This window comes from Chrysemys picta, chromosome 3, assembly GCF_011386835.1.
Source record: "Chrysemys picta bellii isolate R12L10 chromosome 3, ASM1138683v2, whole genome shotgun sequence".
NCBI lineage: Eukaryota > Metazoa > Chordata > Testudines > Emydidae > Chrysemys > Chrysemys picta.
In genome coordinates, this window is record NC_088793.1 from 1,338,500 (window position 1) to 1,361,934 (window position 23,435).

General features: G+C 64.4%; 1 protein-coding gene across 2 annotated transcripts; it reads left to right on the top strand.

The window, feature by feature from the left end:
* The first annotated feature begins 284 nt into the window (after window positions 1-284).
* SLC5A6 (solute carrier family 5 member 6) lies at window positions 285-17,450 on the top strand. Of its 2 annotated transcripts, XM_065587325.1 has the most exons (15): window positions 285-758; window positions 1,146-1,211; window positions 2,627-2,678; window positions 3,518-3,585; window positions 4,207-4,361; window positions 4,721-4,861; window positions 5,141-5,270; window positions 6,100-6,188; window positions 6,293-6,405; window positions 7,682-7,749; window positions 8,873-8,959; window positions 9,288-9,475; window positions 10,031-10,134; window positions 11,151-11,272; window positions 15,758-17,450. In XM_065587325.1, the coding sequence occupies exons 1-15, from the start codon at window positions 429-431 to the stop codon at window positions 15,920-15,922; spliced, it is 1,878 nt and encodes a 625-aa protein (XP_065443397.1). In that variant the 5' UTR covers window positions 285-428; the 3' UTR covers window positions 15,923-17,450. The 2 variants fall into 2 exon arrangements, with proteins under 2 accessions (XP_065443397.1, XP_065443398.1); XM_065587326.1 differs by lacking the exon at window positions 8,873-8,959.
* The last annotated feature ends 5,985 nt before the right edge of the window (window positions 17,451-23,435 follow it).

Genomic DNA, 23,435 nt, shown 5'->3' on the forward strand with positions numbered 1-23,435 from the left:
TAGTCGGAGCGGAGCGAAGGTCCTTGCTGCGCTATCTCCTCGCTGGCTGCTTGCCCGTGGGAAGTGGGTGAGGGGGCAGCCCTGGGCCGAGGGCACCTTGTTGCAGCTGGCTGGGCTGTGGCATGTGACCCCTCCCCGTGTGCCGTGCCAGCCCCTGGCACTGGGGCCGGGGCAGAGTCGGTAGGAGCTGCCCCCCCTCGCTGCTCACCAACCCCTCTCTTCTCTTCCAGCTCGGTGGCTGTGCGCGATGGTGGCTGGGATCGAGGTGTGTGCTGGAGGTGCGGGGTGCCGGTGAGTGGTGCTGGTGCAGCCCCTGCATGGCCCGGGGCAGGTAGAGCCGAGCGCGGGGCCGGCGCAGCTGGCATGGCCGGCCTGGGCAGAGCCGGCGGGCACAGGAGGCTGTAGCGCGGCCGGCCGGCAGCGTTGCCATGGGGTTCACGGTGGCCGATTACACCGTCTTCGTGCTGCTGCTGGTGCTCTCCTCCGCCATCGGGCTGTTCTACGCGCTGAGCGGTGGCCGGCAGCGCACGGTGCAGGAGTTCCTGCTGGCCAACCGTAGCATGAGCTTCCTGCCCGTGGCCCTGTCCTTGCTGGCCACCTTCCAGTCAGCCGTGGCCATCCTGGGCGTGCCGGCCGAGATCTACCGCTTCGGCACCGAGTACTGGTTCCTGGGCTGCTGCTACTTCCTGGGCCTCCTGATCCCGGCGCATGTCTTCATCCCTGTCTTCTACCGCCTCCACCTCACCAGCACCTACGAGGTGACCGCCCGGCGGGCAGGGCAGGGCCGTGCCGTGGGGCAGGACGGTGGGTGGGCTGATGAGGGAGCAGGTGGAGGGCAGGGTGAGAAGGCAGGTGGGGGCGGAGCGATGGGCTAGGTGGGGGACAGGATGATGGGCTGGTGAGGGGGCAGGTGCGGGACAGGGCTATGGGCTGGTGAGGGGACAGGAGGGGGGCAGGGAAATGGGTCAGTGATGGGCATCACCAGCCAATTCACAGGCTGACTCGTGGGCTGTAGGGTGCCGGAGCAGGATCGGGCATCGTGGGCCCAGAAGGGGGCAGAAGCGAGCCCCGTACACAAAGCCTGTCTGCCCCCCCATGCAGCACCGCCCCGCTCACCCGCTTGCCTCTCCCTTCTCCCCTGACAGTACCTGGAGCTGCGCTTTAACAAGGCTGTGCGTGTGTGTGGCACCGTGACCTTCATCTTCCAGATGGTGAGCGCGTCTCTCTGGCCCCCCCCGGCTCTGTTCTGGGCCCCCGGCACGGATGGGTGGCTGGGCTCTGCTGGGGGGTGAGGGGGCCGATATGGGGCAGGCTGTACTACAGGCCCCAGCGCGCAGGGGGGTCAGAGATCTCCCAACCCAGGCGCACGGAATGCTGGGAGCTGCAGCTGGTCACCCCGGCTCTGCCCAGACGCCCGCGGGGCCTGCCGGGGCTGAGTGCGCACGCGGGAGCCCCCGGGACGGGACAGGCAGGTGCTTGGGGCTGGAGCTCAGTGTCTCAGCCAGAGTCCCCGTGGCCGTGTGCGCGGGTCGGCTCCCATTGGGGTGGGAGGGACAGCGGCCCCTCAGGGTCCCTGGGCGCAGGCGTTTCACCCTCAGAGAGCCGCCCTGGGCCGTGGTCTCACCCAGCACAGGGAGCCTCTTGGCCAGGGCCGGGCTGGCAGGGGGCTGCACCTGGGGCATGAGGGGCTTCTCAGAAGGTGGGACAGGAGGGGGCCTGCCCCACATCACCCTGCCCCACACCCGGCTCTGAGGAGTGCTGCTAATCCTTGTGCTTCCTGGGTGTTGAATTCCTCCCACCCTCCATCAGCCTGGTCCCACTGGGCCCTGCGCCGGCTGGTGCCAGCAGATCGAGGAACGTGGTCGTTCCCCTTTTTTCGACATTGGTGAGGCCTCATCTGGAATACTGTGTCAGCTTTGGGCCCCACACTACAAGAAGGATGTGGAAAAATTGGAAAGAGTCCAGCGGAGGGCAACAAAAATGATTAGGGGTCTGGAGCACATGACTTATGAGGAGAGGCTGAGGGAACTGGGATTGTTTAGTCTCCAGAAGAGAAGAGTGAGGAGGGATTTGATAGCAGCCTTCAACTATCTGAAGGGGGGTTCCAAAGAGGATGGAGCTCGGCTGTTCTCAGTGGTGGCAGGTGACAGAACAAGGAGTAATGGTCTCAAGTTGCAGTGGGGGAGGTCCAGGTTGGATATCAGGAAAAACTATTTCACTGGGAGGGTGGTGAAACACTGGAATGCGTTACCTAGGGAGGTGGTGGAGTCTCCTTCCTTGGAGGTTTTTAAGGCTCGGCTTGACAAAGCCCTGGCTGGGATGATTTAGCTGGGAATTGGTCCTGCTTTGAGCAGGGGGTTGAACTAGATGACCTCTTGAGGTCCCTTCCAACCCTGATATTCTATGATTTTATGGTAGGGGGCCCTGCCTGGTCCCGCCGGGCCCTGCGCCGGCTGGTGGGGGGCCCTGCCTGGTCCCGCCGGGCCCTGCGCCGGCTGGTGGGGGGCCCTGCCTGGTCCCGCCGGGCCCTGGCTCTGCAGTGGGTCTGGCTGCCTCTGTTCCGTGTCTCTCTGGCTGGCTCAGGCCACCTGGGCCCCGTAACTGCTGCTGCTTCTCTCCCCTGCAGGTGATTTACATGGGGGTTGTTCTCTATGCGCCGGCGCTGGCTCTCAATGCAGGTAACTCGGGGAGGGCGGGGTCCTGAGCCCGGAGGCGGGAGGGATGAACAGAGGGGGGCGCAGGATAAACGTACCGAAGCCAGTGGCTGAGGGATATTGGGAGCAGCTCTTCTAACACAGGAACAAGGGGACATTCAGTGACATTGATGAGAGGAAAGAGGTTTTCACCCAAGGTGCCCACAGCCTGTGGAACTCACTGCCACTGGGTGTCACTGAGCTCAAGATTTTAGCGAGATTCACAGCGGGATGGGACGTTTCTCTGGCTCACGGAATAGCCAGCGCTAGGCTGGTGAGCCTGACGCCGTCTGGCAGGGAGATTAAACCTCCTGCTGTGGCGTTTCATCCCGTCTCTAGTTATCAGAGCCCAGGAGCAGCCCCTCGGGGGGCGGGGGGGGGGGGGAAGGGGAGAGAACAGGTGACTCCGCACCTGCCGATGAGGGGTCCTCACCATGGCTCGGACCCGGGCTGCATCCCTTGCCAAGCGCCTGTGGCTCTGAGCACGTAACGCCCGGCCCAGCACTGCGGTGGTCCAAGGCCGGAGCGCCGTGTGCCAGGCCAAGGTGGCTCGTCACCACTGCTCCAGGGGCCTGGCGGGGAGCTATGGGGGCACAACACCTCCCCCATCCCCAGCAGGAGCGAGGTGCGGCCGGGCCATGCGGCTCACGCGCCTCTCGCTGTGAGAGGAGGCCCGTTCCCAGGCGGGCGGGGGCTGTTCCCTCCCACGCATGCCTGGCGTGAGTGGGGGCAGCAGGCTGGGGGGCCAGGCCCAGGGCTGGGGTTTCTGGGGCGCTAGCTGCCTGGCCCCCACCCTTTCCTGATGGCTGGTGTTTTGCTTGCAGTGACTCAGTTTGACCTCTGGGGGGCGGTGCTGACCATGGGCCTGGTCTGCACCCTGTACACCACCCTGGTAAGTGCCGGCTCCCGCCCATGCGGGGTGGGGGCACCGGGAGCTGCTCTGGGAACCCTGGGAGAGGCGGGGCTGGGGCTGGGAGGCAAGACCGGGGCGTTCCCCATGGCCCAGGGTCTGTCGGCGCCCAGCCTGGCCCATGGCAGGAAGTACCAGCAGGCAGAGGGGTGACAGAGAGACCCCTTGGGGTCCCAGCTAGGCAGCTCCCTGTGTGTCTGGGGCAGGGCTGCCTCCGAACACCCCAGGGATGGGGCATCCAGCCCTTTCCCCTCTCCCTGCCGGGGAGCAGCCCCCAGCCCTGCCCCCCTCGCCCTGCCAGGGAGCAGCCCCCAGCCGGACCCGTCTCCCTGCTTTGGAGTGTCTCCAGAGAGTCACCCTGACCCCCTCCCTCTCACTTTCCCCCCTGCCCTCTGGTGACGCTCCATGTCTGCCCCTAACCTGGTGTTGGTGCCCTGCCCCTCTGTGTCGAGGGTTCTCCTCCACCCCAGGTGTGCTGGGGGCTCACTGCCCCCCTCCCCCGGAGCTCTGGGACTGGCCCCTGCTGGGTGGGGCTGATTCAGGGTGGCCCCCGCGCTCCTGGCCTGCGCTCAGGCTCTGTTGTGGGCCCCGTTCCTTCCGCAGGGCGGGCTGAAGGCCGTCATATGGACCGACGTTTTCCAGACGCTGGTGATGTTCGCAGGGCAGCTGGCCGTCATCGTAGTGGGCACCATCAAGGTGGGCGGCATGGGGCGGGTCTGGCAGCTGGCGGCTGATCAGGGGAAGATCTCTGGAATCGAGTAAGTGGAACCGTGGAGACCCCGCAGGCCCCCCGGCTGTCACACCCTGTAACGTCTGCCTGGTGCCCCATCCCGTGCCCGCTCAGCCCTGGTTAAGGGGGTGGTGGGGAGAACCCAGCCCACTCCCATGGGACCTACCTGTGCTGCGGGTCAGGGAAGGCCCGGGGGGCGCTAGACAAGCCACAGCCCAACGCAGGCCCTGCTTTGGGCAGGGGAAATGGTCCCATAGAGCAGAGCAGGGAGCCGTGGGGGGCAGCCGCACCGTGCTCCCAGCCCCGAGTGCTCTGTGGGGGCCGGGACCCCTCACTCCCAGCCCCACAAGCTCAGATTCCAGCACTTGCCCGTCTGTCTCGCTGCAGCCTCAACCCCGACCCCTTTGAGCGTCACACCTTCTGGACCCTGGCTGTCGGGGGCGTCTTCATGATGCTGTCGCTGTACGGCGTGAACCAGGCCCAGGTGCAGCGCTACCTCAGCTCCCGCACCGAGCGGGAGGCTGTGCTGTGAGTATGGGGGGCAGGGGGAGCCATGGCGCGCAGCCGGGCAGAGTCCCGCCAGGGGCCTGGGCAGGAGCAGGCGGCTGTTGGGCCCTGGGCCGCTGGGAGGTGGTCCAGCGGGGCAGGGACCCCAACAGCCAAGGCCTTCAGAGCTCCCTCTGGCCCCTACAGCCTGCCCTGCCCGGGGAGCGCTGGGCCCGGCTCCTGTTGGCGAGGGGCTCTAGAGAACTGGTCCCAAGGGTTCCTGCCTGCACGCGCCCCTGTAACACCCCTCGTCCCTCGCAGCTCCTGTTACGCCGTCTTCCCCTGCCAGCAGGTGGTGCTCGGCCTCAGCTGCCTCACGGGCCTGGTCATGTTTGCCTATTACCAGGAGCATCCGCTCACGGCAGCCCAGAGCCAGGCCTCCTCGGACCAGGTGAGTGCGGGCTGGGCCCGGGATCCACCCCTCCCCCTAAAGCCAGGGGCCCTTCCTGGGGATTCCCGACTGCGAGAGCTCTGGGCAGCTTTCTTCCTCGCTTGGAGACGGCCCCTCGGCCTTGCTCCCAAGGGCTCGCTGCTAGAAGGGAAACCTTCCCAGCCGCCTGATGCCTGCCTGAGTCAGCAGAGAGCCTGCGACGCTGGCTCTGGGCAGGGGAACGGCACCATGCAGCGCCGAGGCGTTAACTCTGAAACCCAACGATGGCGGCTCTGAGTGATGATGACGCTGCTAGCGACGGCTGCTGATTGTTTTCACGTGCTGTCCATTTCCATGGGTGCCCCTAGCCTCTCGCCCCCCTCAGCGAATCGGTGCCCTGCCCTGCCCTCCCGTGCCCTCTCCCCTCCCCGGCCGGCGCCCTGACCTCCCGTGCCCTCTCCCCTCCCCCGGCCGGCGCCCTGACCTCCCGTGCCCTCTCCCCTCCCCCGGCCGGCGCCCTGACCTCCCGTGCCCTCTCCCCTCCCCCGGCCGGCGCCCTGACCTCCCGTGCCCTCTCCCCTCCCCTGGCGGGCTGGCGCCCTGACCAGCCTCCTGCCTTTGCAGGAGGTTAAGTCCATGAATGGCTATTAGCCAGGATGGGTAAGGAAGGGTGTCCCTAGCCTCTGTCTGTCAGAGGGTGGAGATGGATGGCAGGAGAGAGATCACTGGATCATTGCCTGTTAGGTTCACTCCCTCTGGGGCACCTGGCATTGGCCGCTGTCAGCAGACAGGATACTGGGCTGGATGGACCTTTGGTCTGACCCGGTACGGCCATTCTTATGTTCTGCAGCTGGTTCTGTACTTTGTCATGGACGTCCTGAAGGACCTGCCCGGCCTGCCCGGCCTCTTCGTCGCCTGCCTCTTCAGCGGCTCCCTGAGGTGAGTGCCCAGCGCCCGGGTGCTGAGAGTCCCCTGCGTCCAGGCTGGGTGTGACGGGAGCAGGCCCCTCCCAGCCGACCCCAGCTCCTCTCTCTGCCTTGCAGCACAATTTCCTCGGCCTTCAACTCCCTGGCCACGGTGACCATGGAGGACCTGATCCACCCCTACTTCCCCGGCCTGCGGGAGTCCCGTGCCACGCTGCTCTCCAAGCTGCTGGGTGAGTCGCGCTCCTGCAGGCCACGCGGCTCCCTGCTGGGGGGTCTGTGCCACGCTCCCGGGGGGAGGGGCATCCTCCCAGCCCCTGATCTGCTGCCAGGTCCCAGTGGCCATGCAAAGAAAGACACCGAGCCAGCCCCGGGCCGGCAGATCTGTGGGAGCTCTTCCCCATCTGGATCTGCTTCCCCAGCCCCCGCTCTGCCAGTGCCCTCTAGTCCTGACCCGCAGCCCCTGCCAGCCCAACCCTGCCTCCCCCCCCAGCTCTGCCAGTGCCCCTCACTCCTGACCCGCAGCCCCCTGCTAGCCCAGCCCTTCCCCCCCCCCCCAGCTCTGCCAGTGCCCCTCACTCCTGACCCGCAGCCCCCTGCTAGCCCAGCCCTGCCCCCCAGCTCTGCCGGTGCCCCTCACTCCTGACCCGCAGCCCCCTGCTAGCCCAGCCCTCCCCCCACCCCAGCTCTGCCGGTGCCCCTCACTCCCGACCCGCAGCCCCTACTAGCCCAGCCCTCCCCCCCCAGCTCTGCTGGTGCCCCTCACTCCTGACCCGCAGCCCCTGCTAGCTCAGCCCTCCCCCCCCCCCCAGCTCTGCCGGTGCCCCTCACTCCTGACCCGCAGCCCCCTGCTAGCCCAGCCCTCCCCCCCCAGCTCTGCCGGTGCCCCTCACTCCTGACCCGCAGCCCCTGCTAGCCCTGCCCTGCCCCCCCCCCAGCTCTGCCAGTGCCCCTCACTCCTGACCCGCAGCCCCTGCTAGCCCAGCCCTCCCCCCCCAGCTCTGCCGGTGCCCCTCACTCCTGACCCACAGCCCCCTGCTAGCCCAGCCCTTCCCCCCCCCCAGCTCTGCCGGTGCCCCTCACTCCTGACCCGCAGCCCCTGCTAGCCCAGCCCTCCCCCCCCCAGCTCTGCCGGTGCCCCTCACTCCTGACCCACAGCCCCCTGCTAACCCAGCCCTTCCCCCCCCCCCAGCTCTGCCGGTGCCCCTCACTCCTGACCCGCAGCCCCCTGCTAGCCCAGCCCTTCCCCCCCCCAGCTCTGCCGGTGCCCCTCACTCCTGACCCGCAACCCCTGCTAGCCCAGCCCTTCCCCCCCCCCAGCTCTGCCGGTGCCCCTCACTCCTGACCCGCAACCCCTGCCAGCCCAGCCCTCCCCCCCCCCAGCTCTGCCGGTGCCCCTCACTCCCGATCCGCAGCCCCTGCTGCCCCAGGCTCCTGGCTGTGCCCTGCCCAGGGGCAGGTGGTTGTATTGAGTGATGCTGCAGCTTCTAACCCCCTTCTCCTCCCCAGCTCTCAGTTATGGCCTGCTCTGCCTGGGGATGGCCTACCTCTCCTCCATGATGGGCCCCATGCTGCAGGTAGGACATGACCCCCCCCAGGCTCATGACTTCCCGTGACAGAGACTCCACCATTCCCACTAGTTCAAACCAGCGAGTGACCCGGGCCCCAGGCTGCAGAGGGAGGCGAACCTCCCCCCACCCCCGGGTCTCTGCCAACCTGACCCGGGGAAAATTCCTTCCCCGCCCTAAATCCGGGGATCAGTCAGACCCTGGACATGTGGGTGAGACCCACCAGCCAGGCAGCTGGGAAAGAATTCTCTGCAGTGTCCCATCACCGGCCGCTGGGGGTATTTGCTGCTAGCGGTCGCAGATCGGCTCCATGCCATCGTCGGCAGCCCCATCACACCATCCCCTCCATAAACTGATCACACTCAGCCTGGAAGCCAGTTCGGGGTTTTGCCCCCACTGCTCCCCTTGGGCGGCTGCTCCAGAACTTCACTCCTCTGGCGGTGAGAAACCTTCGTCTAAATTCAAGTCTAAACCTGTTGATGGCCAGTTTCTAGCCACGTGTTCTTGTGTCCACATGGGCGCTTCGCTTCAATAACTCCTCTCCCAGCCTGGTGTTTGTCCCTGGGCTGGATTTAGAGAGAGCGATCGATCTCCCCTCGGCCTGCGTCTGGTCAGGCTAAACAAGCCCAGTTAGTTGAGTCTCCTCTCGTAAGGCAGGTTCTCCGTTCCTCCGATCAGCCTCGTCGCCCTTCTCTGCACCTCTTCCAGTCTGAGTTCATCTTTCTTACCCGCGGCAGAGCAGCCCTGCTCGCGGGTTCCAGCCGAGGGCTCACCAGTGCCTGGTATAATGATACTAGCACGTCCCCATCTCTCCGGGAAATCCCCCGCCTGACGCACCCTAGGACTGCATTAGCCTTTATCACGGCCGCATCACACTGGCGGCTCGTAGTCCCCCCAAGATGGACCCATACACCCAGGTCTCTCCTCCTCCATTGCTTCCGCGGAGACGTCCCCAGCTCACCTCCCAGCACTTCCCTGTCCCTTGGCCTCTGCCTCTGAACGCCCGGCAGTGCCCAAAGGGGCTTGTTGCTAGTACATGTCTCCCCCTCTCTGTGTCCCAGCCTGCGGCAGGGAGCCCCGCTGCTCGGGGGCTGGGCCCTGGCTGCAGGGGTGACGCGCTGTCTCCCCACAGGCTGCCATCAGCATCTTCGGCATGGTGGGCGGCCCACTGCTGGGACTCTTCTGCCTAGGAATGTTCTTCCCGTGTGCCAACCCCACCGTGAGTGTCCCTCCCTAGGGTCTGCGGGCCCCGGGCTGGGCCTGTGTCTGCCCCCATCCCCTTCGGGGCTGGCTGGGGCGGGGGGCGCAGCAGGCTCGGTACTGGCCAGGCCCCAGCCGCTGTGAATCGCTGAGCTCCGCTGCAGCCGACACAGCACAGGGGAAACTGAGGCCGCGTCCAGCAGGGAGATGGATTCAGCTGGGGCATGGCCCCTCCACCGTCTGGACAGGGGTCTCGGTGCCTCCCCAGTGGGGTGGAGCAGCCCCTCGGGGTCAGGGAGGTCCCCGGAGCTGCACGGGCCGCCCCTGACTGCTGTCCCCGTGTGCAGGGTGCGATCACCGGGCTGGCAGCCGGGCTGGCCATGGCCTTCTGGATCGGCATTGGGAGCCTGGTGTCCAACCTGCGGGCGGCCCCCTCGGCCCCACCGCTGTCCAACGTCACCGACTTCCCGCAGGCCAGCAACCTGAGCACGGCCATCGCCACCACCCTGCTGACCTCGACCCCGGCCCCAAAGCGGTGAGTGGGGGAGCCGTGCTGCGGGGGGGTCTGGCCCCAGCCCTTCCCTGAGCATCTTGGCCACGGGGGAGGGTGCTGGGGACTGGGCTCCGCGGGGGGAGGGTGCTGGGGACAGGGCTCCGGTGCCTGCCGGCCGTGGGGGGAGGGTGCTGGGGACTGGGCTCCGCGGGGGGAGGGTGCTGGGGACTGGGCTCCGCGGGGGGAGGGTGCTGGGGACTGGGGTTCGTGGGGGGAGGGTGCTGGGGACTGGGCTCCGCGGGGGGAGGGTGCTGGGGACTGGGCTCCGGTGTCTGCCAGGCGCAGGGGAGGGTGCTGGGGACTGGGCTCCGGTGTCTACCAGGAGCAGGGGAGGGTGCTGTGCCCCCGCTGGAGGCTGCTGGGAGACCAAAGGAGCATCCCCCGAAGGGGTGCAGAGGCGTGAACCTCCTGCCGGGCTGCAGACGGAGGCACGCGGGGCCCTGGGCCGTCGAGGGAGCAGAGACGTCCAGCGGCGGCTGGAGCCTGTGCGGGTGCCAGGTCCCCAGCTGCCCCCTAACCCGGCTGTTCCCCCCACAGCCTCTCGGGGCTCCAGAAATTCTACAGCCTGTCGTACATGTGGTACAGCGCCCACAACTCCACCACCGTCATCCTGGTGGGCCTGTTGGTCAGCCTGCTCACGGGTACGTGTGGGGGGGCTCCTGACTGTGCACGGGGGGGGTGAGAGGTTCTCATGGATCCAGAGGATCTGGCTACACCCCAGTTCTGAGCACGCCCTGGTGTGCCAGTCCCGCAAGAGGAGGGCTCCTGCCTCAGCCCATCGCCCTGCCCAGCATGTCCTGCTGAGCCAGATGCCCGGGAGAGACTCGTCCGCTCTGCAGGGACCCCTGCGCCCGCCAGTGCCTGCAGGAACACCAGGCAGCCTTTCCCCCAGAGCAGCTCTCGTGGGGGGCCCTTGGCTTGGCCCAGGGAAGTCGGGGTTAAGTCCCTGCTGGCCGACGCCAGGGCTGCTAGAGCCAGCCTGCTCCAGGAACCAGATCCCTGCCTGCCAGAGCGTCCCACTGTCCATGGGTCTGTCCTGGGCTCCCACTGTCTGCCTGGTCGCGGCTCTAGCTGGTCCTAGCCTTCAGCGGTGCTGCGCCCCCACCTCCTGTCTCCTACCCAAGAGCAGCCCCCACAGGCTGGCAGCCCTGAGCCCGGCGGGTCGTGGCCAGGCCCGTAGGTCAGGGACAGGACAGAAAATCCCACTCTCGGCTGTGTGGGGGCGGGAGGGAGGGGCTGAGGGGCGGGGGAATGAAGGGCTCGTGGCTGCGGGCGGAGCTCAGGTTTGGGGCCCCCCAGGCTCCCTGTTAGGCTGGGGGCTGGATGCCCATGACCGGAGAGCAGAGGCTACGGCCCAGCATTCAGCGCTGCCCTTGGGGGGCGTCTGTCCTGAGGCCAGGGGCTGCGGTCTGCCCCAGGCACAGCTGTGGGTGCCGTGTGGCTGCGGGCTCCTGGCCATGGCCGGTCCAGGCTGGGTTGCCCCAGGGGAGAATAGACCCAACCCTGCCTCCCCGGCACCGGGGGTCTCTGCGCGCCAGGCCTGGGGAAGGGCAGGCTGAAGTGGGGACGTAGGGCCTGGCCTGGCACCAGGAGCAGGACAGTCTGAGGGGCACAGGGGCCCGTGTAACCCCCTGTGCTCTGTCCCTCGCCCTGGCAGGTCCCACCAAGGGAGCGACCGTCAACCCTCGCACTATCTACCCCGTGCTGCCCCGCCTGCTCTGCTGTCTGCCCCAGAGGTACCGGAAACGGCTGAGCTGTGGGGTGGGCTGCTCCGCTGAGGTGAGTGGCTGGGAGCCCTGTGAGTGCGGCAGGGCAGGCCGGGACCCCAGTTACCGTCCCTGCCCGGCGACGCGCCCCCACGTTATTCCATATAGTTCCCGCCCAAGCCCCCGTCGTCGCCGGGCACAGCCCCTGTTGCGGGACTGCTCTCGGGGGGTCCGGTCGGCTCCACAGGCCTGGAGCTGGGCACGGCCGGGGAGGCTCGGCTGGTCCTTGTTTCATCCAGACTAGGCCCCGTGGCAGCTCCGTCTCCCACCCAGGCGAGCCTGGCCCTGGTGAGGGCCTGAGGACAGAGCTGTCGACCTCCGTCCCCACCCTGGAGCTTTCGGCTCCGAGATCCGCTGGGCCCAGGCCCCGGGTCGCCCCAGAGGGAAGGGCCGAGACCTTGAACCTGGCCTGATGCCCGTGGGCAGGTGGGATGTGCTGGCAGGAGCCTGGCTGCGGAGGAGACGTGCTGCGGAGGCTGGGCTGGCTGGAGTCCCCGCAGTGCCCAGGGCTCCCTGCCCAGGTGTGTCGCGTTGCCGTGATGCAGATGGGGGGTTAGAAGTGGGGCGGGGTCTCCTAGCCATGGAGGGGGTGAGGTATGTTCAGCCCAGAGGCAGGTCACAGCACTGGGGGCTGGCACCGCTCGCCCTGGGTCCGGTAGCTCCTAGCCCGCTGGTCACGCCCCGAGTGTGTGTGCCCCACACGCTCACTCCCCAGCACCCTGGCTGGAGCCCCGCTTGCTTCCACAGGCCAGGGGGCCCTGTCCCAGACAGTCCCCGGCTCTGGGCTCCCTACAGTCCCGGGGAGAATCATAGAATATCAGGGTGGGAAGGGACCTCAGGAGGTATCTAGTCCAACCCCCTGCTCAAAGCAGAACCAACCCCAACTAAATCATCCCAGCCAGGGCTTTGTCGAATAGAGGGGAAAGATCACGTCCCTCGATCTGCTGGCAATGCCCCTACTTATACACCCCAAAATGCCGTTAGCCTTCTTGGCAACAAGGGCACACTGTTGACTCATAGAACCCCTTCAGTGCGACAGGCCCCCCCCGTCGGTCTCTGGGGCTAGGCCCTCTGCCCCACCCCCTCCCAGCAACGTACCTCTGGGCCCCCAGCACACCTGGCTCTGCCGTGGGCCCCCTCAGGGAGCCCACTCGCTCTGGGCCCCCAGGGCCTCCCCCCCAGAGGGAGCAACGCCCCCTGATCTCCAGCCTGCAGTGACTCGGCCAGTCACACAGGTGGACCCAGCCCAGGCAGTTCTCAGGGCCCTCGGGCCTGGCCAGCTGGGTCTGTCCCGGTCCCCATGGGCCCAGGTGGCTTTTTGTCCCCAGCCCAGCCCCACCCCGCCCCCTCCTTCCAGCCAACCACCTAATATCCCCTCCCCCACCAGCCCCTCATCTGACCTGTGTCCTCCGTCCCAGGTAAACAGGCTGCCCGCACCCTCTCTCTTCCGGCCTTTGTCCCGCCCTGGCTGGAACTGGCTGGGCAGGTCCCCCGGCCTCTCTCTCCTCAGCCCGTTGTCCTCCCGCTGGCCGTAACCGTCTGGCTCCCATGCTGGGCTGGGCCTCCCGGGCACTAGTCACTGGGTCCCCAAGCTCCAGGCTGTGTCTGGGGTCCCGGCTGCTAGACAAGGTCTCACCTGGTCCTCTGCAACCCCCACTTCCATCCCCGCGTTACACATGCAGCACACAGGGAAACTGAGGCACACATAGGGTTCATGCAAAACACTAAGAAATGTCCCACTTCATCCCAGGCCCCGACACACTCCAGTCCTGAATGTTCCTAAAACCATGTGCCCTGCAGCGCCCAGCCCTCCCCTGCCCACTCAGAGCAATAATACGGCTCCTTGCTCCTTTAGAGAGACCAAAGCAGATCACATCTTGTCACCCTAACTGGGGCGAATCCACCCTGCCCTTCCCGCACCGCCCGGAGCTGGTTTATCGTACAAATAAACAAACGAGTCACAAAGTAGCCATCAGGGTACATAAGGAATGGAGACAGACAGCGACACTTTCCAGTGACCTGGGCTTTGTTCAAGGTGGATTTCTCCTTCCCAGCCATGGCTGGCTGGCTCTCCGCAGACGTGCAAGGGGCTGGTTTCTTTTGGTGAAAGCTCTTTGCCTACACAGGTTCCTCACCTACATTCAGTTTGCAGAGACTTCACCCCCCCTCCTCTGGCTTGAAGGACCCACCTTTCTCGGCTTGCCAGAGCCCTGTTCCCTTGCGCCTGCCTAGTGCCAGGTGTCACAGATGGCACCTGGCTTTGCCGATGTCTCCCGAAGGCCAATGTCCTTGTTTCCAGAGGCCGATTGGCTGAATGTTTTTCCCTTCCTGTGGGCTTCCCATCCTCTGCTTGGAAATGGGGCTTCCAGGTTGTGACTCCACCATGCTTAATGGACGTAGGAGACGGGGACAGCGGTGACGTTCCCTGCTGGCGGGGAAGGACCTGTTTCTCCTTTGCTAGGACACTCTGTGAAGCGCAGTGTCCCATAGTTCCTGATGGAGTGTCACGGCCGTCCAGACATTTGGTGGTGCTGTTAATCACCAGCGTGTGCCAGGCCGTCACTAAACACCTCACTCCATACATGGTTATAACCCAGAAATGTTGGACACAATCAGGTGATCCAATTGCTTAGCACGTGAGGTTCAGACCCCCTGTCTTTATAGCCCAGAGAAAGTTTCTCTTCCCTGCTGGAAGCTTTCTCCTGCCCCAGGTGGTAGCTTGGGGCTTCATTTGTCTGACACGTAAATGGACCTGCATTGTCTCTGCTTGACCCTGGGCTGGGCATAGAAGCAAAGACGCCTTCCTGTTTACCAACTCCCCTGACGTGCCTGGTTTAAACACCCGTTAGTGTAATTCCAGTGTGTATCCATAACTCTTACTACACACCACACGTACATCATGCAAGAACATGAATGACCAGCAAGACATTAGTTTCCTGGTGACATAGCACATGACACCTGGTAGATACAGGTGTCACGGAGTATTGGGGGACACAAGGCCCTGCACCCCCGGCTTCCTGCGATTCACCATGACTCTCAGCCAGCCAGTAAAGCAGAAGGTTTATTTAGATGACAGGAACACAGTCCAAGACAGGTCTTGCAGGCACAGACAACAGGACCCCCCCTCAGATAGGTCCATCTTGGGGTCCCAGGGCGCCCCAGCCCCCTTGGGGGGTCAGAGCCTCCCAGCCCTTCCACCAGCCAGCTCTGAAGACTCTCTCCCCAGCCTTTGTCCAGTTTCTCGGGCAGCGGTGTCACCTGGCCTCTAACCCCTCCCTGGGTTCTCACCTTACATGCTCAGGTATCTTCCCTCAAGGCCAGTCTCCCATCCCCCCATGCAGACCATCCTAGCCACACTCCCCTGCCTTCCCAGCCAACACTCCCCACCCAGCGTTCAAAGACCACATTAAGAACAGTCCCAGTTCGTTACAACAGGTTAGCGCTACAGTGAGCGGGGTACATGGAACTGGTGGTCTCAGCCTTCCGGCACTGGGATCGCTTAGGACCTCAGCGTTACTGCTGGGATGGGGCTGGGCTCCAAGCCAGCCGCAGATGGTCGCCGGCGTCACTGCCGGGTGCTGCTGAATCCAGCCATCTCCCAGGCCGGGGACTGACCTGACCCTCACCCATGGAGATGGCCCTGGGCCCGATGGCCTCAGCCTGGCTCGGGAGCGCTGGAGCCAGCTGTTCTCTAGGCCTGGGGCCATCTCGGGGGTCATGGGGGCTGGAACGTGGCGAAGGGCAGACGGGGAGGTGGCGCTGCGGCCCCGGCGTCTGACCGGCTCACCTAGCGGCTGCAGGTGGCTTTGAGAAGGGCCCGAGGGAGACGTGGTCGTTGTGGCACACAGCCGGGGGGGGGCCGTTCCCAGCACTGCTCGTTGGGTGCGTCCCTCCAGCAAGGACTCAGCCCACTTCAGCGCATTCCCTTGGACCCGTCCACCTCGCTCAGGCCAGCCAAGCATGCCCTGGACAGCAGGTCGAGCGCTGCCGAGGGGACGCAGGACAAGAATGGGTGTCTGGCCTCTGTCCGCTGACAGGCGGGAGCCATCATCAGCACCTCTAGGGCGGGGTCCATCCCAGGGCCTCGCCCCAATGCAGCTTGGGCCGGAGCTTGGAGACGTTCGCTCCAGGAAGCCAGCCGGGGCTTGCTGCGCTCTGAGCTGGCTCGGGCCTGGGAGCTTTAACCGCGGGGCTAGAGCCGGCGGCTCAGGGTGGGGCCCTGCAGGGTGGGCGGGCGGCCGCGGGTTGGAAGGGGGCAGGGAGGCATTGGCTGTTCCAGGCAGTAGCAGCCCCAGGACTTGGCCCGAGTCCAGACCTCGAGCAGGGCCTGTCCTGAACGCTGGGAGCAAAGGCAGCTGGTGGCTGGCAGGGGTAGAGGGAGCAGGTCCGTGGGCCAGCCCCATGGCCTATTTCCTGCCCCCTGGACCAGCTAGGAGCCAGTGCCTGCCAGCGGGGAAAGACCCCAGTCCCCCTCTCACCCTCGTCTCTCCCTGCGCAGGACGGGAGCTGCGTGGAGCCGGCGCCCCAGGCCCCGGAGAAGACCGGCAATGGGATGCTGAATGGCCCCATCGGGGGCCTGGCCTGTGCGGAGGAGGCGGAGGGCGAGGGCTTTGCCAGGGCGGAGGGCGCTCACACCTACATCCTGCAGGAGACGTCGCTCTGAGCGGGGCCGCAGGCGGTAGAGCGGGAGCTGGTGTCCGGCCGCTGGGGGTGGAACACAAAGACCCCTCTGAAAGCACCGGGCTCGGCCTGGGAACGGCCCCGCTGAGCGCGCACAGCGCGAGGGGGCTGTTCCCCTCTGGGGCGGGTTCCTGGCCCCCCTACCTGCTCCCTGCCCCTGGCTCTGGGCTCCACACACACTCAGGCCGCAAAGCACCAAATGACCCCCTGGGGTGACCGGAGCCCGGCTGATGGGGTCAGGCCCGAGCCTGGGACTGGGCTAGCCCTGCCTTGCTGGCCACTTGCCCACACATGCCCTGGGTGGCCCAGGATTAACTGCTGTGATGTGCCAAGCTTGGGGGCGGGGTGAGACCCCACTGGTTCCCAGGCCTTGAGCTGGGCCTTGCACTGATGCACCGGGCGATGCTGTGAGGGGACCAGCCGGCCTCCTGCTGCGTGGGGCCAGGTGCCCAGGATCAGGCCCTCGTTTCTAGGTGCACTAATCCCCGCAGTCCGTCCGTCTGTCCATCCCTGTGCAGGCCGCCCCTGCCCATGGGGGGCGGAGGGGGTGTCTGCAGAACCCCTGGACCCCCCCTCATTTCTTGATGTCTGGACTGTCTGCCCCTGGAGCTAAGAGCCCTGTCCCTTAGCCTCTCACTGGCCCGCTCCGTGCCCCAGTGCTGAGATGGGCCCTGCTCCTAACAGACTCTGCCCCAGCCCCACCCGGTGGGGGCCATGTGCCTTTCCCTGCCGTTGGGCCCCGGCCCCTGGGCTCAGGTCGGCTCATGACAGGGGGGAGCGAGGCTGGGAACCTGCCCCTGGGCCCTGCCCGGGGCAGCACCTCCCGCTCTGGCCGTGGGATTCTGCACTGCAGCCTCACAGGGTGTGGTGGCCCCCGGTGCCCGGTTTGCACCATGCCAGGCGCTGCACTGCATGCTGGGAGCTGTAGTTTGCTCAGGCCCCTGCTCCAGTTGCAGGTGGAGATGCTGGACCAGCTGCATTCTGGGGGCTGCGGGGCTGCCCTTGTCACCTGGGCCGTTAGCCGGGCTCGGAGTCCTAGTGCTGCACCGCCTTGGGCTCCCCTTCGCCCTGGTGCAGAGCCCGGCCTTTGCCCCCCACATTACCCTGGGGGTCAGTGACTGTGCTGGGGGTAGATTGGTTCTGACGCGTGGCTGCTGGCTGCTCCCAGTTGCCCCAGGCAGGGGGCTGGGGCGGGGCTGGTGCATGCTGGTGGGGGTACACAGGGCCACAGCTACAATTTGCAATGGTGCCCCCTGCTGGCAGCCCCCGCTCACAGCCAGTCCCCCCGCTCACAGCCCACTGCCAGTGCCCCCTGTTCTCAGACCTCCCCACCCCATCCCTGCCCCCTGCTTGCAGCCCCCCACAGCCAGTGCCCCCACTCACAGCCCCCCCATTTCTGCCCCCTTGGGGTCCTTCCCTGATTCTGTTCAATGAGTTGTTCTAATTGTTCGTTAATTGTCTCTTGCCCCCAGTATCGGGGGCTGTTGTCTCAGTAAAGTGATTCTCTGCGATTACGCTGCCGTGTGGTGTCTGGGCCCTGCTCTGCGGAGCCCCCTCCCCACCCGCCTGCAGGGAAAGGGACCCCTTCCCCCGGCCCAAGACCCAGTGGGGGCTGGGCAGGATGGGGCAGCTCTGGCCCCCAGCGTGGGCGCTCAGGCCTGGGGCACCCCCGAGCCACGGGCATCGGCCAGAATTGCTGCACACGCACCAGCCCGCGGGCCAGGAAGGCAGCTGCAGCCACTGGGGGTGTTCCTGGCACGGGGCTACCAGGGCTGGGCCCAGCTCCGACAGGCGGGACCCTGGCTGACCCCTCCGGCTCTGCAGTCAGCACCCACCTGGTCGCCCTTGGGCCCGTGCAGCAGGGCCCAATGCTGCTGGTCAGCACGGGCAGAGGCTGCCCGGAGCCGGGCAAGCCCAGCGGTGTGGGATGGGGCTGGCTCTGTGGCTTTGCCTCCCCGCCTGCTCCCCAGCCTCTGACTGTCCCGGGCTGGGCGGGACGCCCCAAGCGGCAGGAGGAGTCAGTCGCGGCTCTGATGGGGGCCTCGGCTCGCTCCAGTCCCTGCCCTGTTCCTGGACCAGGGCTGCAGCGCCAGGCACGGCAGAAAGCCCGGGGGGCTGGCTCCTTAAAAGTGGGGGGCAGAGTTGGGAGCTGGGCTTATGGGGGGGGGCATCACCTGCTGCATTTAAAATGAGCCTGGCCAGCACTACCCGGGGGTGTGGGCTGCAAGGGGGATGAGCCAGGCCCAGGGGGTCGGGGGTAAGACGGGACCTAAATGACCTGCAGAAAATGTTGCTGAAAAACAACACGAGCAGGTAGCGCCCAGGCAGAAAACGAGATTAAACCTGCTCGAGCCCGTGAAAGTTAGACTCAGGACTCAGTTTGTCAGACCACTCTGTTTTATTAGCACAGCGCTCTGCTAATACATTCAGATAATGTGAGCCCCCCTGCAAGATTCAAACAGGCTTATTTATACAGATAAAAGGGTGCGAACTAAACAAAGGGACAGAGAGAGCAAAACTGTAAAATTTGCAAGGGCACAATATGCATATCCTGCTTCCTTGTTAACTCTCATCAATCTGAGGCTAATGCTTCACCAATTGCCCTTAAGTGGGGCAATTCATTAAGCAGTTAATGTCTGCTTTCCTGCCCCCTGGCTTGCAGCATTTCTCATTTCTACTTAAAGGCACATACAGCATTCTTTAATTCATTCTATTTCTTTAATATAATTCATTTCACTTTCACAAGCCACAAGGGAACAAGGAACATTCTCCAAATACGGTGGAAGCGAGAGGAAGCTCAAGGACGGCGGGGCAGGCCCGTTACTCAACGAGGGGGGAAGCAATTACAGACAGTGGGGAAATGGCAGCGGTGTTAATGACGTCTTTGGTTCGGTTTTCACCCAGAAGGTTGGTGGCGATTGGACGTCTAACGTAGCGAATGCCTGTGAAAATGAGGTAGGGTCAGAGGCTAACAGGGAAAGAACAAATCAAAAATTACTTAGACAAGTTAGGCCTTGTCTACACTGGCACTTTACAGCGCTGCAAGTTCCTCGCTCAGGGGTGTGAAAAAACACCCCCCTGACCACGGCAAGTTTCAGCGCCAGTGTAGCCAGTGCCCCAGTGCTGGGAGCCGCGCCGCTCGTGGAGCTAGGTTTTTTACAGCGCTGGGAGAGCGCTCTCCCTCCGCTCTGCCGTGACCACACACTTATCACTGCTAGTGCCCTTCGATGCTTTCAAGTCACCAGGGCCTGATGAAATGCATCCTAGAATACTCAAGGAGCTGACTGAGGAGATATCTGAGCCATTAGCGATTATCTTTGAGAAGTCCTGGAAGATAGGAGAAATTCCAGAAGACTGGAAAAGGGCAAATTTGAACAAACTGGAGAAATGGTCTGAGGTAACTAGGATGAAATTGAATAAGGACAAATGCAAAGTGCTCCACTTAGGAAGGAACAATCAGTTCCACACATACAGAATGGGAAGAGACTGTCTAGGAAGGAGTCCTGCGGAAAGGGATCTAGGGGTTATAGTGGACCACAAGCTATGAGTCAACAGTGTGACGCTGTTGCAAAAAAAGTGAAAATAATTCTGGGATGTATTAACAGGAGTGTTGTAAGCAAGACACAATAATTAATTCTTCCGCTCTACTCTGTACTGATTAGGCCTCAACTGGAGTATTGTGTCCAGTTCTGGGCGCCACATTTCAGAAAGGATGTGGACAAATTGCAGAAAGTCCAGAGAAGAGCAACGAAAATGATTAGAGGTCTAGAAAACATGACCTATGAGGGAAGATTGAAAAAATTGGGTTTGTTTAGTCTGGAGAAGAGAAGCCTGAGAGGGACAGGATAACAGTTTTCAAGTACGTAAAAGGTTGTTAGAAGGAGGAGGAAGAAAAATTGTTCTTAACCTCTGAGGATAGGACAAGAAGCAATGGGCTTAAATTGTTGTCAGGGCGGTTCAGGTTGGACATTAGGAAAAACTTCCTAACTGTCAGGGTGGTTAAGCACTGGAATAAATTGCCTCGGGAGGTTGTGAAATCTCCGTCGTTGGAGATTTTTAAGAACAAGTTGGAGAAACACCTGTCAGGGATGGTCTAGTTTCTCAAATGCGGCCAACGTGGCTGCATAAGGCCACCAGGGGCTTTTCTTGTGGCCACAGCCTCCTGGGTGGTGGTTGGGGGGGGGGGAGGGGGGGGCAAGCAGTGGCCTCTCCCCAAGAGCCCGCAGCAGGGGTTGGACCGTGACAAACACCGGAGGAGCAAAAAGAACAGGAGTACTCGTGGCACCTTAGAGACTAACAAATTTATTAGAGCATAAGCTTTCGTGGACTACAGCCCACTTCTTCCACGAAAGCTTATGCTCTAATAAATTTGTTAGTCTCTAAGGTGCCCCAAGTACTCCTGTTCTTTTTGCGGATACAGACTAACACGGCTGCTACTCTGAAACTGGAGGAGCAGGCAGCCACTGAGTTCCCCACCTTCCCAGAGGCGTTGGAGTCAGACTTCCGCCCCCAGGCGCAGGGCATTGTGCTCCATCCCCCCCCCCCGGCTCACTACCTCCCCATCGGCCTCCCTACCTGCCCCCCCATCCCGGGCTTAATTTGTCCCCCCTTCCTGGGGCTGAGTACATCTGCTGGGAAAAGGGATATTTCTCTGTTCATATCACTTTTCCCAGCAGCAGGGTTACTAGCCGGCAAATCTAAACCAACAACAAAGCAAAAGAAAGAACAACAAAAAAGACAAGCGTGTGCAAAGCACCTTATCCCTGTCGATTCTGTTCAGAGCCGGTCAAGAACAGAGACACGTACGTTATTTTTCTTACTGAGTCAGCAAAAAAAGCCCCCTCTAAATACATGACTGAGATTTGGACACATCTCTCTGCATATTTGCTTGTTTCTCCTCACGTGAATTCTTTCAGGAACAATTGTCAGGCGGCGGCAGCAAGCGTTGGTGGCCGCACTCTGAGGCCACCAAAACGTGTTGTGAGAACCCCTGAGCTAGTCCTGAGTCCAGCCCTGAGTGCAGGGACTCGGGGACTCTCGAGGGCCCTCCAGGCCGGTGATTCTGTGACGTGGAAGGGCCGCGCCTGCTTCTGCCAGTCTCACTGAGCTGCCCCGGGGTGGGGGTGAGCGAGTGCCAGGCTCTGCCCTGTCCCGCCTGCTGTGCATGGCACATTCCTGTGGGTCGGTGTCAGCCCCCTCCCCTTTCAGCGTCTCTGTGAGCCTGAGCGCCCCCCCACCCAGTGCATGCAGAACCAGCACAACAGGGCCAAGCCAATCCAGCCCCCCCGGCCTGCAAGACCCCCCCCTTCTAGCCGGCCCATGCTGAGCACTCCTAAGACTCTCCCTGTGGGGCGGGGGCTCCCCTCAGTCCTGCAGCTGCCCCCGTGGCCCGTGTCCAGCCACACCCTGTGCTGTCAGCTGGGGCCAGGCCCCCTCTGAGGGGCAGCTGGGCGTTCCCCCCGGCCCCCCACCCCGGACCCAGCCTTTCTCTCTGCCTTGCCTTGGAGCTGTTCTGTCCCCCCCAGCTGTGCTCCCAGCCCCCCCACCCCCCCTCGCTGCCCTGGAACAGCCAGGCTGCAAATACACTGGGGGCTCTTATCTGTTGGGCAGGAAGAGGCCCCCTCCCCCCACCTCCAGCTGTTCTCCCCCACCCCCCCCCCCACCCCGCATGGCCCTTGCTGTGGTTCCTAGCACAGCCCTGGCCCAAGTCAGGGGCTCCCGTGTGCAGTGGGGAGCAGAGCCCTTGCTGGGCTGGAGCCGGGGGGGCCGGGCCCTCGGGATCAGCCAGGGACACCCCCCCCCCCGCCCTGGGGCAGCACAGGGGCACGGCTGTGGGGGAGGGGTGGGGCAGGTAGGGTTAACACCTTTGAGCTGCAAAAAAAAACAGCCCCAGCAGGGAACCCCGCCCCTCCCCCAGCAGCCACGCCTAGCACCTAGTGAGGTAACTCAGCTCGACACGACTGAGAGCACGTCGCACGGCACCTCACGCGCGACTAGGGTGACCAGACAGCATGTGTGAAAAATCAGGACAGGGGATGGGGGGTAATAGGAGCCTATATAAGAAAAAGACCCCAAAATCGGGACTGTCCCTATAAAATCGGGACATCTGGTCACCCTACGCGTGACTCGACCCCACACGGCCGCTGTCTGTCCCACACTCTGCGCTGGCATCACCGGCCCTGCGGACCCAGACGATGCACGTTGGCCAGCCTGGCACACGGGGAGACACAGCGCTGCAGCCCGGCACACGGGGAGACACAGCGCTGCAGCCCGGCGCACGGGGAGACACAGCGCTGCAGCCCGGCGCACGGGGAGACACAGCGCTGCAGCCCGGCGCACGGGGAGACACAGCGCTGCAGCCCGGCGCCCGGGGAGACACAAAGCTGCAGCCCGGCGCCCGGGGAGACACAGCGCTGCAGCCCGGCGCACGGGGAGACACAAAGCTGCAGCCCGGCGCACGGGGAGACACAAAGCTGCAGCCCGGCGCACGGGGAGACACAGCGCTGCAGCCCGGCGCACGGGGAGACACAACGCTGCAGCCCGGCACACGGGGAGACACAACGCTGCAGCCCGGCACACGGGGAGACACAGCGCTGCAGCCCGGCGCTTCTCAAATGTTCTGTATTGACACAGGAAGCCTCTGACTGCGCCCAACCCCCCCAGACACCAAATACCCAAACCTCGCTGTCCCGCGCCTGGCCGGGGGGTGCTCCTAGCTCACGACCCCCGTTGAGAACCCTGCTTCGGCCCCATGTCAAACTGCCTGGCACAGGCCGGTCTTTTTCTGGCAACTGCAAATCCCTAAAAACTGGGGCCAGGCTGGTCAAATCCCGGCCATGCGGTAACCCCAGGGCAGGGCCATGCGGGGAGGTGGGTCGCTGCATGCACAGGGCAGGGCCAAGGGGCAGGGCCAAGGGGGGTGGGTTGCTGCATGCACAGGGCAGGGCCATGGGGCAGGGCCAAGGGGGGTGGGTTGCTGCATGCACAGGGCAGCGCCGTGGGGGAGGGCCATGCGGGGGGTGGGTTGCTGCATGCACAGGGCAGGGCCATAGGGGAGGGCCATGCGGGGGGTGGGTCGCTGCATGCACAGGGCAGGGCCATGGGGGAGGGCCATGCGGGGGGTGGGTCGCTGCATGCACAGGGCAGGGCCGTGGGGGAGGGGCAGGGCCAAGGGGGGTGGGTCGCTGCATGCACAGGGCAGGGCCGTGGGGGAGGGCCATGCGGCGGGGTGGGTCACTGCATGCACAGGGCAGGGCCGTGGGGGAGGGCCATGCGGGGGGGTGGGTCGCTGCATGCACAGGGCAGCGCCGTGGCGGAGGGGCAGGGCCATGCGAGGGGCGGGGGGGGGGTCTCTGCAGGGGAGCAAGGGCAGAACTGACCCTGCGGCCGAGGGCAACCCCTCTCCAGACATGAATGGGGGGTGATTTGTCCTGGCCCCTAGGCGGGCTCCAGCTGCCAGAGGCTGAAGCGCCAACCCCCGCCCCCCCCCCCAACAC

What these genes read in the sequence shown, in the direction of transcription:
- SLC5A6 (XM_065587325.1), top strand. Translation starts at nt 429, where the DNA reads ATGGGGTTCACGGTGGCCGATTACACCGTCTTCGTGCTGCTGCTGGTG. An exon ending in ACCGAGCGGGAGGCTGTGCT is followed by an intron (nt 4,862 to 5,140) that starts GTGAGTATGGGG and finishes CGTCCCTCGCAG; the next exon opens with CTCCTGTTACGCCGTCTTCC. An exon ending in TCCCGTGTGCCAACCCCACC is followed by an intron (nt 8,960 to 9,287) that starts GTGAGTGTCCCT and finishes CCCCGTGTGCAG; the next exon opens with GGTGCGATCACCGGGCTGGC.